Here is a 14,906-nt window from a genome sequence, read left to right on the forward strand (position 1 = left end):
TTTGAATTGTTCTTTTTTTGCGCTGTTTTTGAGAACTAAACGACTTTATGGCCTTTTCTGGGGAGAAGTTACTAAAAATATAACCAACTGCACAATAACAGAGCTCAGGATTAAATTTGATGTGATGTTGTTCTGCATTAGTCAATGAAATACAAAAAACGATACTTTTGTCAACATGCTTTTCAAATATAAAATACATAGAAAAAAAAACCCTATTAGCCTGCTACTAACCAACATTTTATTTTCATGTAGCTGACTTCAAATGTGCTTTGTCACATTTTCTATTTTGTGTAGGTAATAAGTAAAGTGGCCAATGTTTTTAAACAGTTAAATATTAATTACACATTTATTAGCACTGAATTACGAGAGCATTACCCATGTAATGTTGAAAAACAAAACAAAACAAAAAAACCCCCTGAATGGTAGGTTCTGCCATTGCATGATTTACCATTATGAAGCTACAGATTGCAAGATTGCTGGTACAGTTTTAGAAATTTTGCACTTTTAGAAATCTTGTAAGTCTTGTAACCTTTTCTTTATAGGCTAGACATTTCTATGCTTATAAGTGAGGAAAGAAAGAAAAAAGTAGTCTTTACTTCAAGGAAATATAAACAAGTTCACCAAACTGGGGACTTCCAGCTTCTCCCTCTGAAAGGAGCTCAGTGATATCGATGAGGACGCGATTCACAAAGCATTAACAAACTCCTATTTGTATCAATTAACCTAGCATGACTACACACAAGCAGAAGTACAAAACAAAGACAAAACATCAGAAAGTTATTATAGTACTAAGTTCATTTTTAATCAGCTCTCAAGTTGCAAAGTCAATCAATCTATAACAAATGCTTCGGCTAGATAAAATGCAAACAACTGACAAAGATACTCATCAATACATACACGTTCAGTTCCGGCTTATTACACTCTCAAAACCTTTTTGCTTTTTTTTTTTTTTTCTTTGTTCCTTTTTACATTTTATAACTGTTACAAACAAAACTAGCATCGGTGTCAAAGGCAACACAAGTATTAAAATCAAGACAAAAGAAAATGAATCACAAAAAAAAAATTTCTCAACGTTTTGGTCAAATGTTCAGGCAGGTTTGGTTATTTCACCATAAAATCTTGATTTTGGTCTGATAGTTAACACCACGGCAGGGCATTCCTGTCTAGAAGATTCAATGACTGGACTGACTTTGGGTTTTGTTTTGTTTGTTGTTGTGAGGAACAAGGTTTTCCTGAAATGGAAGCAGCATTGAGTATTGCATAAGAATAACACAACTATTTTCCTAAGTCAAAGAGTTATCACATTATATTTTTTGCTTTTTGTGATTACTACTGACTCAGAACAGGACCTACTTTGCGCCACAGTCACATAGGGGTTGCATTTAAAACTAACTTTGTGACAAATAAATTGTCTGTTTATGAGAACACAATACAGGAAATTGTGTAATTGTTCTTTTTGTATGCTTTTGTTCACTAAACAAACTGGTAAAGACATAAAGACTTGGATGGCCACTAACTTTCTGCTTCTCAACTCAGATAAAACTGAGGTCATTGTACTCGGCGCTGAAAAGCTTAGAAATTTGGTATCTAACCAGATTCTTACTCTGGATGGCATTACCTTGGCCTCCAGTAACACTGTGAGGAACCTTGGAGTCATTTTTGACCAGGATATGTCCTTCAACGCACATATTAAACAAATATGTAAGACTGCGTTCTTCCATTTGCGCAACATCTCTAAAATTAGAAATATCCTGTCTCAGAGTGACGCTGAAAAACTAGTTCATGCATTTATTACTTCCAGGCTGGACTACTGCAATTCATTATTATCAGGATGTCCAAAAAACTCACTGAAAAGCCTTCAGTTAATCCAAAATGCTGCAGCAAGAGTACTGACAGGGACTAGAAAGAGAGAGCATATTTCTCCTGTTTTGGCTTCCCTTCATTGGCTTCCTGTTAAATCCAGAATTGAATTCAAAATCCTGCTCCTCACATACAAGGTCTTAAATAATCAGGCCCCATCTTATCTTAATGACCTTGTAGTACCATATCACCCTATTAGAGCACTTCGCTCTCGCTCTGCAGGCCTACTTGTTGTTCCTAGAGTATTTAAAAGTAGAATGGGAGGGAGAGCCTTCAGTTTTCAGGCCCCTCTTCTGTGGAACCAGCTTCCAGTTTGGATTCGGGAGACAGACACTATCTCTACTTTTAAGATTAGGCTTAAAACTTTCCTTTTTGCTAAAGCATATAGTTAGGGCTGGACCAGGTGACCCTGAATCCTCCCTTAGTTATGCTGCAATAGATGTAGGCTGCCGGGGGATTCCCATGATGCATTGAGTTTTTCCTTTCCAGTCACCTTTCTCACTCACTATGTGTTAACAGACCTCTCTGTATTGAATCATATCTGTTATTAACCTCTGTCTCTCTTCCACAGCATGTCTTTATCCTGTCTTCCTTCTCTCACCCCAACCGGTCGCAGCAGATGGCCGCCCCTCCCTGAGCCTGGTTCTGCCGGAGGTTTCTTCCTGTTAAAAGGGAGTTTTTCCTTCCCACTGTCGCCAAAGTGCTTGCTCATAGGGGGTCATATGATTGTTGGGCTTTTCTCTGTATCTATGAAGCGCCTTGAGGCGACATTTGTTGTGATTTGGCGCTATATAAATAAAATTGAATTGAATTGAATTGAATTGAATTGAACTCATGTAGGCAATTTGCCAAAAAAGACAATGCACAACAGACAAGGTTAAAGATCACTGGGCGCATTATGGTCTTTAGATATTATAACAATATGTGACACAGCACACGAAACAAACAAACAAAGCAATCAGGAACAGCAAGACTTTCCAATATTTCACGTTTGCTATCTTAACTTGACCGTCTGCAACTATCTCTGAAAACTATGTTGGGGAAAAAGTCATTTACTGAACAGTTTCTGATGAATAAGCAGCAAATAAACAATGCACTACTTGCTGAAAATCCTCGTCCAGCAGACCCCTGCTCATTTTAGCCATGCACTCTTTGGGTATGTAACCTAACCCAGGGAGTGAATGAAATGTGCCACCTTAATGATGCTGACAGCTTTTCTGTACCTGGCCTGTGGTGACACTGCTCTGGCGAGTGTGGTGAGAACAGTTTCTTGTGAACCTAGTGGAGTTTTTGAATTCAGGTTAATGATTTCTGAAAGAGTATATATCCATCAAAGTAATACAAACTACATGAAAAGATTGATACATGAAGTCTATTTTCAAACATCAACTTGGAGGAACATTTTAAACTTTAGCTGGATTATGCTGCATCACACACTGTTATAATTTATCAAGCTTTGGAGCACTTCTGAAAGGTGTTTTTTTTTCTTTTTCATGGGGAAAGAGATGTGTTGAAAAAAAACAAAAGGCAGAAAATGTAAACTTAGTAGAATAAGTACTCAACAATGGCTGTAGTCAAGACAGTCACATTCCCACAGGCAAAATTCAGAGAAGTGTATATAATAGGTGCGGCCAATCACGTCTGCTTCCACAAGATAAAAATGCAGCATAAGTTTAATTCGTGAGCAATTTATCAAGGAAACTAAAATATTAACATAAATGTGCAATGATAAATGTATTTGCAACTACCTCCTCCAGACAGAAACACCACGCCGTGGTTGGTATCAGATACCTTTATAATGCATCTTAGCTGACTATAAGACGGCAGTGGCCATCTGTATCAAGTCGCAGCTGACATGTCGGGAAAAAAGAAAAAGAAAAGAAGCAAAACAAAAGCAAACAAACAAAACAAAACAAAATAAAAAACAAAAAAACTGGATAAAACCAACAAATGTTTTGCAGCTCCTGCATCAGAAACACTGAACAGGTCAATCCATTCTCATACTGTCAAACATGCTGACAGTGCAACAAACACACAGGCATCGATACACACATTGAAAACTGAACGAACGAGTACAAACCGCAGGCATCAGAGAGAATTCACACACAGGAGATCCAAAAATAAAAGCTCTTAGAGGTACTTAGATTGATTTGTTGTTTTGATAAATCTGACATACACAAAAAACCCCAAAACATCTGACTTCTGTTCTCTTTTGCCTCTGATTTATAATCTATAATCAATAATGCATTAAAATATTCAGTAGCTCACAAACTTTACAGAGGATCAGACAGAAGAGCTATTATAACAGGCACAACATGACCGCAAACAGTGTAAACTTTCAAAGTGAATTCAAAAACAACACTTAAGACACAATAGGTTCATGGAGAAAATGACGGTCAAAAACAGCAAGAGATGGATGAAAGATTTAAAAAAAAAAAAAAGTGTGTGTGGGGGGGAGGGGGGGGATGAAATGAAGACATGATGAGCAATATTGGAAGAAGGGTTCAGGTGAAAACCGACAATTTGTCCTAGAAGATTGTCACAATTAAAGGCATTGGTTGAGGAAAATTCTTGCCCATTTGTTCAGATCTCAAATACAAAGACTTTTAGTGTTAATCTGTTTGACCCCAGCTGCGATTTTGACATTGTAAAGTTAATCAATATTGAAGCAATTTCCCCAACTTTATTAGTCCTAATAAGTTGCATGTCATTTAGTTAAAGTAGTTAAGCAACTGCAGGTCATGTTTTGCCTCATAATTCATTTTCATCAATTTCTTTCAACAAAAACGTGACATGACTATGTTAAAAATTGACACTCACAGAGAACTCACAATTATGCAGCATGGTACGGAGCTTTTTTAGCCTCTTTCAGCTTTAGTTTTGGTTTTACGGCACGTTTACTACCCGGTTTGGTCTTGCTGCTCTGGCTAGCCCAAACAATTTCACCAAACGGCAGACAGGCAAAAAACAAAGACACAAACATTAAACAGCCACAAATCCAGTTTCATTTATGGAGGAGACTCAACCAGAGCTGAGAGGAAGGTGAACAATGGAGTAAAGAATTACAACTCCTGTCTACATGCGCTAGGTGTGTAATCTGGCTACTGACTGCTAACATGCAAGGACTGCCACTCGATCTTCTGCCCTCTAGTGGCTAAACGATAGATTTCTGCTAAAACATCACTGCTTTATGAATAAAAGGTGGGCCAGAGTAAACTAATAACCACACATTTACTTGGTCCGTTTTACTGAGGTTTCTCTTCCAACTATACTTTTAGACATAAGTGGCTTGTACATTATAACTATTTTACCCATACAAACAACGTCTGCATAATTTACAACCAAAATAAAAGAAAACATACACAATGCTGCAAACCAGCCTACAGAAAGACAGAATTTTCTGCCAAGTAACTGGGAGACATCAGAGTCAACGCTTCATACTATCAGCAAATTATTGTTGAACATCTAAAATTCAAATATACTGTAAGTAGCACTTCAACATGGCACTGAAATCAGATGTTGGCAAATGAATATTGTTACGTCCCTACGCAGCCTCTAATCCGCTCAGTGTGTTCAGCTGTCAAGAAAACTACAGTAACAAATATTTATTTGAAAAAAATGTTATTTAACACACTGTCAGATTGAATTTGTGGTTAAAATTTTAAGCTATATGCACTTGTTTCTTTGCTTGTTTTCGTGTTATGTGTATGTATTTATTGTAACTTCTGCTGCCCTGTTGGCCAGGTCTCTCATGAAAGAGATTTTAATCTTAATGAGATGTTTACCTAAATGAATAAAGGAAAATAATAATAAATATACTTCTTCCTAATGACCCATTTGTTAAGCCCTGGTCTTTGATTTGCTTTGAATGACAGCCTACAGTAAACCCAGCACGCTACAGCTATACTCCTCCACAAGTTGGAACAGCTTTGAACTTTCTCAGCTGATTCACTGATGCACAAAAATCAACATTTATCAGCAGCCAATCTAATCGTTTTTTCCTCAATATTCTTTGATCACATAAGGTGTTATTTGATTTATGGAAAACTGTGAGCTGCACTTTAAACACACACACACACAAAAAAAAATCACTGACTCAAAGATGAAATTGACATTTTAATATAGTGGATTTTGTAATTACCATCTAAATACATGCCACTGTTGTCGTGTTTCAGGTGTTAGGTCCTGGTGGCTTTTCCTGTCCTCAGTGAGTTAAAAGGTTGTGATCAAGTTTTAAAAAAAACAAAACAAAAAACAAACAAAACTAAGCCATAAAATAAAAAATAAATGCAAAACTGTCGAGGCTTCAAAAATACTTCACTTTTTACACACTTTTGTTGGATTATATTTATACATTTCCTGATTAATCTAAAGTTAATAACACAGTGACAACATGTTTTTGCCCAATAAAAAAAAAGTTTTGGAAGAAAACCCATCTACTGAGTGCTTCTACCACAGGCTGAGACATCCAGTCATCTTTCAGCATAGCATGAATCAATGAACTAAAGAACAGAGCCATTACAATGCTGGAAAAGCTTCAGGGCAAGTCACTGTTGGTTCTTAAGTGGCCAAGCCAAAATTTTAATCCATCAGAACATCTTTTGAGAGGCACAAAGAAGACACTTCCCATCCAATCTGGTGACGCTTGAAGATGCAGATTAGCTCGGATGAATTGGATAAACCACCCAAATCCAGGTTGAAGAGATTTAACCAAGACAACTCAAAGCTGAAATTAGTAAAACCAAAGTTTCTGGATTTTTTTGTTTTTATGCTTTGAGCACAAAAATACTAAAACAATGAAAAAGTAAATCAATATGAAAGCAGCTTCTTAAATTAAATTAAACTAGATGAAGTAACACAGGAACGTGGGATTTAAAGAACAGAACAAAAACAGGACAACAGAAATAACTACATATGTCTCACATGTACTGTAAAATAAATAACTGGTCAACATATAATCTAACATTAGTCATGGACAGAATTGGAGCCCAGAGCCATATTGGAGTTTCTCTGATTATCTGATGTAAAGATGTGAAAAAGTCAAAATCAAAAATCAGCTGCACTGAAGATCTCATGTCACCTGATAAAGCTAATTCTGCATTTTACTCCCATTCTATCCTGTTATTATTATTTTTGTGATTAGAAAGGATTTATTCAGAGAGCTTGGATGTTGAATTGTTGCCGTTTTTTTGTTTAGGACGTGTTTTGCTCTCTGGAAAAACAACTTTATTTTGAGCTTTTTAAGTAAATGGTAGAAAGTTACAATGACAATGTGCCTCCCGAACATCTAACAGCACAGCTGGACCGTCTCCAACAAGGTCTGCCTGACTACAGTGGAATAATGCTTCAAAGGTCAAGGCAGTAGGTCACTTTGGAACAATACATCTATGCTGATAAACACTATTAAAATGATCAATATGCATTTTTTTTTTTCCTTTATTGCACATGTGTCATGCTATACCCATACAAGTCCTATAATAAAGATGGCATTCTTTCCAAAGGCCAACAATGGGCTGAGATTTCTGTTTCTGTAGAAGAAAACAGCCCTCTGTCTGCATGTCTGTCAACATTTTGCTACCGAGTTTATCGGGTCAGTTGCTCATTTCGTGTCACACCGTCTAAAACGTTAAGTTTATTTTGTATATTCTGGTCAATCTGTATGTCAGAAAGGAGGATTATCCAGGATATGCTCACTATGGCTCCACTACATTTGGTTTCACAATGCCAAAATCACTCATTTTGAGCCTTCAAAACAAGTAGCTATGCCCATCTTTTATAGTGTTGATGGCATCAGCCATCTGAAAAAACTGTCTCTTAATTAATACTTTGGAAATGGAAACAAATATATAAAATCTAGCCAAAAATACTTTTCTAATGATATTAGGAATCCTTAGCAGACTAGGATATATCTAAACTTATCAAATGCTAATATTTGACATGAGAAGGTGGAAATGCCAGTATTTGTGGTCTTCTACTTCAGTGAAAACCTCAAGTTTGACATGTAAAACCAGGTGATGTGGCTTAAAAAAATAAATAAATAAACCCCCGCCCACCCCACAAAAAAAAAACTTTAAATGGAAAACATTAAAGTTGGTAGAACACTGAAAAAACAAACAAACAAAACAAAACAAAAAACCTGACAATGTAGGAGTGTTTAAATAGATTTTTTCTGATTTTGGTCAGAAAGTAAACGTTAAGAATCACCAACCAAGTAGGAGCCAGTAGGAACATGATACATCATGTGCTTGGATGGTGCTCACTACCAAGCTAGCAGACGGCATCATTTTTAAAATATTATTGATGTCACATGCTGTATGCTGTTTGGTTGTTTTTGTGTGGTAAATTTGTGTCTTCATTGTAAAAGAATGAAATATAATATATGGTCACAAACAACTGAGGTCAAATGCTATACCCTTTATTAAGTGTGCAACTTTCTATAATCTATATAGGACAATACTACCTGTAAACAAAATTAGTGACAATGGAAAAAAGTACATGTTTCTGATACCATACTGCATGAGAGGGTACTATCTGATGTTACCTAGAGAAAGAAACAAAAGAAGCTAGCAGTGGGTGATTTTATTTTATGTTATGCTGCACTATAAATTTTTATTTTATTAACAAAAAGAAAAAGCATTTTGCATTTTTTAGCAAATGTCTAAACCTGACAAAAAAAAAGTAAAAATCAAAAAGTTACTAAATGTGGCTCATATGGGTACAGCATAGGACACTTTGTGAAACGGGGAGAAAAAACAATTATAAATAACAGAGGAATTAAACCATATCAGTCACACAATTTCTCACTGTGATCCAGGAGCAAACACTTTAGGAGAGGACCAATACTGATTAAAAACAAAGTTAAATCCCCCTCATTTTGCAGTCATAAATAGATAGATCAACATATAAAGAGTCCAAATTAAACTTTTAAATGTGTCTTTTTGACTGTTTAGGTCCGTTAAATCATTCAAAGCACTTGTGAGCAGTTAAATTGGGAGCGTGCAGAGCCTATTCCCAGGGTGCATGTTTTTAACTAGGCACATTATGCGTCTGACAGTGATGAAACTGTCCCCTCCTGTTTTAATGTCCTCCTAAAGGCAGACCAACAGAAACTGTATTACCGTAAGAGTCCATTAGAGGGGGATAGAGTTATTTCATTGTCAGAATGACATTAGGGAGGACAAGTAAGCATAAAGGGAGGAAAAGAACCAAAATAGGAGAACATGGCTAAATGTTAGCTTTAAAGAGCACAGGGGTGATGAAACGATGAAGAGACATGCTATCAAAAATGACAAGGATAAAGTAAACAGAGGAAGGAATGTGGTGAGAAGAAGGACAGACGACAGAGCAGCACTGACTGGTTGTTGTCCTGTATCGCCTCTTCATCTAACATGCACATTTCTTAGCAATCGGCTGTGCATCACCAAGCTTTGTGGCCCCGTTCCCATTGGCAGGCTCGGCAGGGGGTTTGTCGACGCACTGCTCCATCCTCTTCATGACCAGGTCTAACAGCGTTAGAACCGCCTTGTCCACATCTGCTCCTGTTGCTGCACTCGTCTCAAAGTACGGGATCCTGCAAAGAACAAATCTGCAACTTAAACCAATGTTTTTCCAAATGCACCTCACTTGCTCACTTTCCCTTACTTTGTATTTGTGTTATTTTCAACTATCATGAATTTTAAAAAAGATTTTTTTAAACTGGTCGAAAGGCTGAGGAAGATTTGGACTATGCATTTTGCATTGAGTAAATTAATGAGCTAAAATAAGTTCTTGTACTTGTAACCATATGGTAGAAAAGTGCAGGTGTGAAGACCGAAACAACTTTAAAGACCCATCAGTCTGCTAAATGCCTGAAACAGGACCAAGTCCAGAGAGACTGTCGTTCAGAAGCATCTGATCAACAGAACTTTACAGGAATAAATTCTACACTGGACAACAGAACTGCAGAAAGACAATTCTTGATATCTGCTAACTGTGATATGCATTAAAAAACTTGAATTGTGTGCTTTACATATGATAATGTTTGGCTTATTGTCAGTTTATTATGGGCATCTGCGGGAGATGTCATGTGTTACTGTATTCCTAAGTATGTTTCAGGTGGTTAACCAAAGCTGGAAAACACTTGAAGGCTTGAAGTGGTTAGTTTAACCATCTATACGAGCACATTTAGGATCTGCAATTTTTGCTATACTTGCATCAACAAAGCTTTTTTGGTTTACTCGTTTATGTCAGAACTTACTTATATTACTTCCGTGAGCAAAACTTTGTGGGTTTTTACCTCATCTAACAGGAAGTCGTCTGTTACAGAAAAACCATGTACCATCTATTCATAAACATGCAATGTTGATGATCGCAATAATCCTAACAATAATTTTCTATAAAATAAAATTATCAATGCTAACAAAATAAAGTATTTATATCAATCATACATGATGTACAAAAGTGAGTGTTGTTTTCGGACAAAGCCCCACATGTTTCTGATCCACATTAATGTTATTGTAATGCAATACAGCAGAACAGAGGCGTAAAACAGGTGGTTAAAACAAGATATATATGAGATATGGAGTTATGCAACATCAAAAATCACTATTACGTATTTGCTTTTCTTATTCTCTATCACATTATATTTACATAATGTGTTCTAAAGCCTGTCAAATATTAATGTGGATCAGAGATCTGAAGCACATCGGAATAATTTCTGAACATTACAGTATGTTAATTTAAGTGTCAGATTTTAATTGTGCAAATTGCTTCTTGCCTGCACGTGGCTGAGAGATGCATACCTTCCTTTTACTTTTATAAATACCTGCAGCTATACCCGTAACGTAGGAAAAAGTGTTTACGGTATTAGTAGCTTGAGGACACGTGAAGGGGTAAGGATCCAACTGTACAAGGTCAAGCATGAAAACAGTGTCAATTGAAATTTAAGTTAATGCAGTTTTAAGTATAAGTGCAAGATATAGTTGTAATTGTAAATACCTTAAGTGTCCATTGATATAAAAACAGCTGCTTAGTTTCTACAAGACGCTAAGGAAACAACTTTTGTTTTTAAATTATAGCCATCATGTTTTTAGGGTAATGCTGAGGCCAGAAGCTCTTTTGTGAAAGTCAGACAAGAAGTTGCCACCGTGTGCTCTCAGATAAACAGTAACAAAAAATAAATAAATAAATAAAATATCACTGTTCAACACCTGAAGTGGTCTTAATATCTACTAATACATACGGTTAATGTACATGACAAATAAACTTGCCCGTATTTTTCGGCCAGCTCCTTGGCCTGTCTCTCCTGAACCTCCCGCTGGTCGGCCAGATCCGCCTTGTTCCCTACCAAAACAATATCTGGGTTCTCACAGTAAGCATTCGCCTGTAGCTGGCCTGAAAATGAATACAGATTAAAAAGTAAATAAATAAATAAAAAATGTGATGTATCAGAGGAACTTCAAACAAACAGAAATGTTTTGTTATACTGCTATTTCATGCTTTCACAATACATTAGTCATCAGCCTTTTACATATTTTAACAGTGAGTTGAACATTGTTGGACTGAAATGTTTTGATAGCAGATTCTAGTAAACATACTCATCCAGTTTCTGACGTTGAGAAAGCTCTGCTGGCTGGTGAGATCGAACATCAGCAGGAACCCCATAGCATCCCTGAAGAAGGCCGTGGTCAAGCTGCGGAACCTGAAACACAAACAGTTTTAAAGAGTACAGATATGACAGTGTGTATTTTTTTTTAAAGGGTTTCTAAAAACGACTTAATTGTATTATACTGCACAACATCCCGAATGAGCAAGCCACCCAATCACATTAACTGCTAGCCTTATGAACAGACGAGGCTAGAATTGATGTGTCCACAGATGCAGTTCTTTTAACAGCCACAAGAAGGTGCTGCAGAAAAAAAAATAGACAATCCTACAATAACTACCTAAACCCAAAACAGCGTGTGAAACCTGAATTGATTGATTTAAAAATGTTTGGGCACATCACGTTTTTAATTGAGAGCAAATGCCTGAAAGCAGTCACAGAGCAACACTGTATTCTTCTGTTTTTTTGATTTGTAGCCTTCTTTTAGGCCAGCTGATAAATATCAAATATTCACATTGTGTCAGCTGTGTTCTGGGTCTTTACCAGCTCCTTTTAGTGTTTGGCATTGTATCACTGTATAGCAACATTTCAGATCTTTGGCCACAAATCAAACTACTCATTTTTCATACCAGGCTGTAAACATGCCTTCAGTTTAATGATGAGCTGGGCATTTTAACATGTCTGTTTGAACTTAGGGCTATTAGAAATGCAGTTTGTTGCACTTCCATGCTTTATTTTCCAGCACAGGAAGTCACATTTGCCCAAATTAAACTCTCAGAATAGATATTTTACTGATGTCTGTCAAAAGATTTTCAAAAATAGACCTTTGCTGCTCTACATCTGGAGATTGCTGGCTGTCACCAGGTGAAACTGGTCACAAAGACAGTGCTGCACTGAAAACCTTGCACACTACTAGGAGATTGCCTTAGTCACCCGTAGTTTGCACGGAGGACACCAATGCTTCCATTTTCCACTGCAAGCTGTAGTGTTTGTTTTTTTTATTTAAAGTGTGACACAAATCAGAAGCCCCATTTCATACCAAACACACATTTCGAAAAGGTGCAACTTTTACTTTGAAGGGTAAACACTTACAACCGGTTGGGGAATACACATTTTTCTTCCCTGGTAATGGCCGGTTGCCACATGGTCATGGATTGTTCTCTGGGGGTCTAAACATGACATTCTAACATTTTGCAATATCAGTGTTTTAGCTGAAAATCTGTAGTCGCCAAACATTTCCAAAAATCTGTTATTCCGATGGATAATTGTATGAAACCTTCTTGCACAAAACAGAAACATTGATTTCAATTTGATCAATATCAGCTTATAATTTTGTTATAAGAAAAATATATGAGGTGTAATTTCACCTGTGTTTAAGCACTAAATACAGAAAAACAATAGATGTGTGCCATGTCCGTTTCTACCCGCACTAGTTAGTAATGGGACTCTCCCAGTTGAAGTGCATATTCTGAGACATGCTTGTGCTTCTGGGTGTGACAACAGCGAGTGTGTAAACATTACTTATGAGCAATATTTAATATGCAAACAATCGGCATGAAGCAGCAGATATCAGAGGTGTCTCCACCGCAGCCTGCTTACAGGTGGAATAATAACTTTAACCGCTTAAATAAATGATCATGCGGAATCTGTTTCGTTGCACTGGGCAGAACAAATGCAATTAAAATTATGTAACTAACACTGACTCATCCTGCGGTGAGTCATCGGGCTTTTATAAACAGATTCAACAGATCGAGGTCAGGACCAATTAAAGACCACACACGCATGACTGACACATGCAGCCATAAATACTGGTCTGTTGTTTCTCTATCTAGATTTCAGAAATAAACTTTACTACTCTACAATTATAAACTTTTTTAAAACGTTTTTCATTGTACCATTTATCTGTTTTGATATCGTCCCTGGTGATTTCATTTTGGCATCATTGCATTTTCTTTTGGTTAGCTTCAACCAATCAGTAATGACTGACCAATCAATTGGAAGTCAATTCCTTGGGTCAATTGTGCAATGACAGCTAAAACTGTAGTTTGTTGCACCTCAAGTCTACACACCATCTAACCCTGGCCCTAAAGGTCAGCTGTATGACTGCATCAGTTTCATCAATGCTTGTTACTACTGCTTCATGATTAAAGCTTGGGTAGGCATGTTTTTTGTGTTACAGAGTAACAGGCAGAGGACTTTAAGACAAAAACTTTAAGCACTGGTGAGACGGATTTAGAAAAAGGGCGGTTTTTTTTATTACTTTTTTTGTCTACCATACTTTAACACATATTTAAAGCCTTGATGCCATCCATCAGCCCCACCTGGCATTTATGACCTGTAGAATCACGGAGAGTCTTAAGCCCACAATCCACGATGCCATCAGTGATGTGTGAACCGACTAACTGTTAGGAAAAAGATTTTGCCCTAATGGGATAAGGGGCCTACCTTTCCTGTCCAGCTGTGTCCCAGAGCTGAAGGTGAACCTTGAAGGTTTTACCCGTGGTCGTCCCATTGGGGTTAGACGCTGTGTAGACCTGAGGAGAAAGAAACCGCACAATTTTAAATGAGATGACCGTTTATGAAAGAACAATCATTTATACCTGGTGTATATTACAAGACTTTCAATTAAAAACAAACAAACAAACAAACAAAAACAATGACATTTAAATCAGTCGACCCAAAACTGACCATTACAACTGTCAACCTTCCTCAACCTTGAAAAGTAAGTATCTCTATAAGGTGATTGGTACACCTTTGTTTTGGGCTAGGAAAACAGCCATAGAGTAAGATTGTTCACTTGATAACTGTAAACTTCTTCCTCGTGATACTGTGTAGAGTTAGATCAGTCAAAGTTACTAATCTACAGTGGTGTGAAAAAGTCTTTGCCCCCTTCCTGATTTCTTGTTTTTTTATTACTATTTTGCAAAACTGATATTCTCCTTCGGGATGTTTGGTAGACATCAGAATTCATGGTTCCATTTACTGCAGCAAGTCTTCTAGGACCTGAGGCAGCAAAATGCCCCCATCACACTACCACCATATTTTACTGTCTTACTGACTTTCCACAGAGTTTTTTTATTTTTTCCAAAGGTTTTGGGGATCATCAGGATGTTTTCTGGCAAATCTGAGAAGAGCCTTTATTTTTTGGATGTTGTTCTGGGGTCTTTTGTGACCTTTTGGATGAGTTGTCGCTGCTGTCTTGGAGTAATTTTGGTCGGCCCCACTCCTGCAAAGGTGTGCTACCGTTTCATGTTTTCACGATTTGTGGATAATGGCTCTCACTGCGGTTTGCTGGAGTCCCACAGCTTTAGAAATGGCTTTAACCTTTTCCAGACTGAGAGATCTCAATTACTTTGTTGTTCATTTGTTCCTGAATTTCTTTGAAACGCGGCGTGACATCTGTCTTTTGAGGATCTTGAGGATTTTGATGGTCCACTTTGTCAAGTTTAAGGGATTTATTGAT

The 14,906-nt window shown here is 37.1% G+C and overlaps 1 protein-coding gene across 2 annotated transcripts in view; it reads right to left on the bottom strand.

The window, feature by feature from the left end:
* Nucleotides 1–2,696: 2,696 nt before the first annotated feature.
* The window catches only part of rab27b (RAB27B, member RAS oncogene family), a 74,521-nt gene continuing 62,311 nt past the window's right edge, over nt 2,697–14,906 (bottom strand). For both annotated transcript variants that reach the window (XM_006782078.3, XM_087843491.1), the window contains exons 3-6: nt 13,889–13,977; nt 11,436–11,539; nt 11,109–11,232; nt 2,697–9,430 (exon numbers count right to left, since the gene is read on the bottom strand). In XM_006782078.3, the coding sequence (XP_006782141.1) occupies nt 9,244–9,430; nt 11,109–11,232; nt 11,436–11,539; nt 13,889–13,977 (504 nt within the window). In that variant the 3' untranslated portion in view covers nt 2,697–9,243. The remainder of the gene's footprint in view (nt 9,431–11,108; nt 11,233–11,435; nt 11,540–13,888; nt 13,978–14,906) is intronic.

Source organism: Neolamprologus brichardi, chromosome 7, assembly GCF_056152115.1.
Source record: "Neolamprologus brichardi isolate AB-2024 chromosome 7, ASM5615211v1, whole genome shotgun sequence".
Taxonomy (NCBI): Eukaryota; Metazoa; Chordata; class Actinopteri; order Cichliformes; family Cichlidae; genus Neolamprologus; species Neolamprologus brichardi.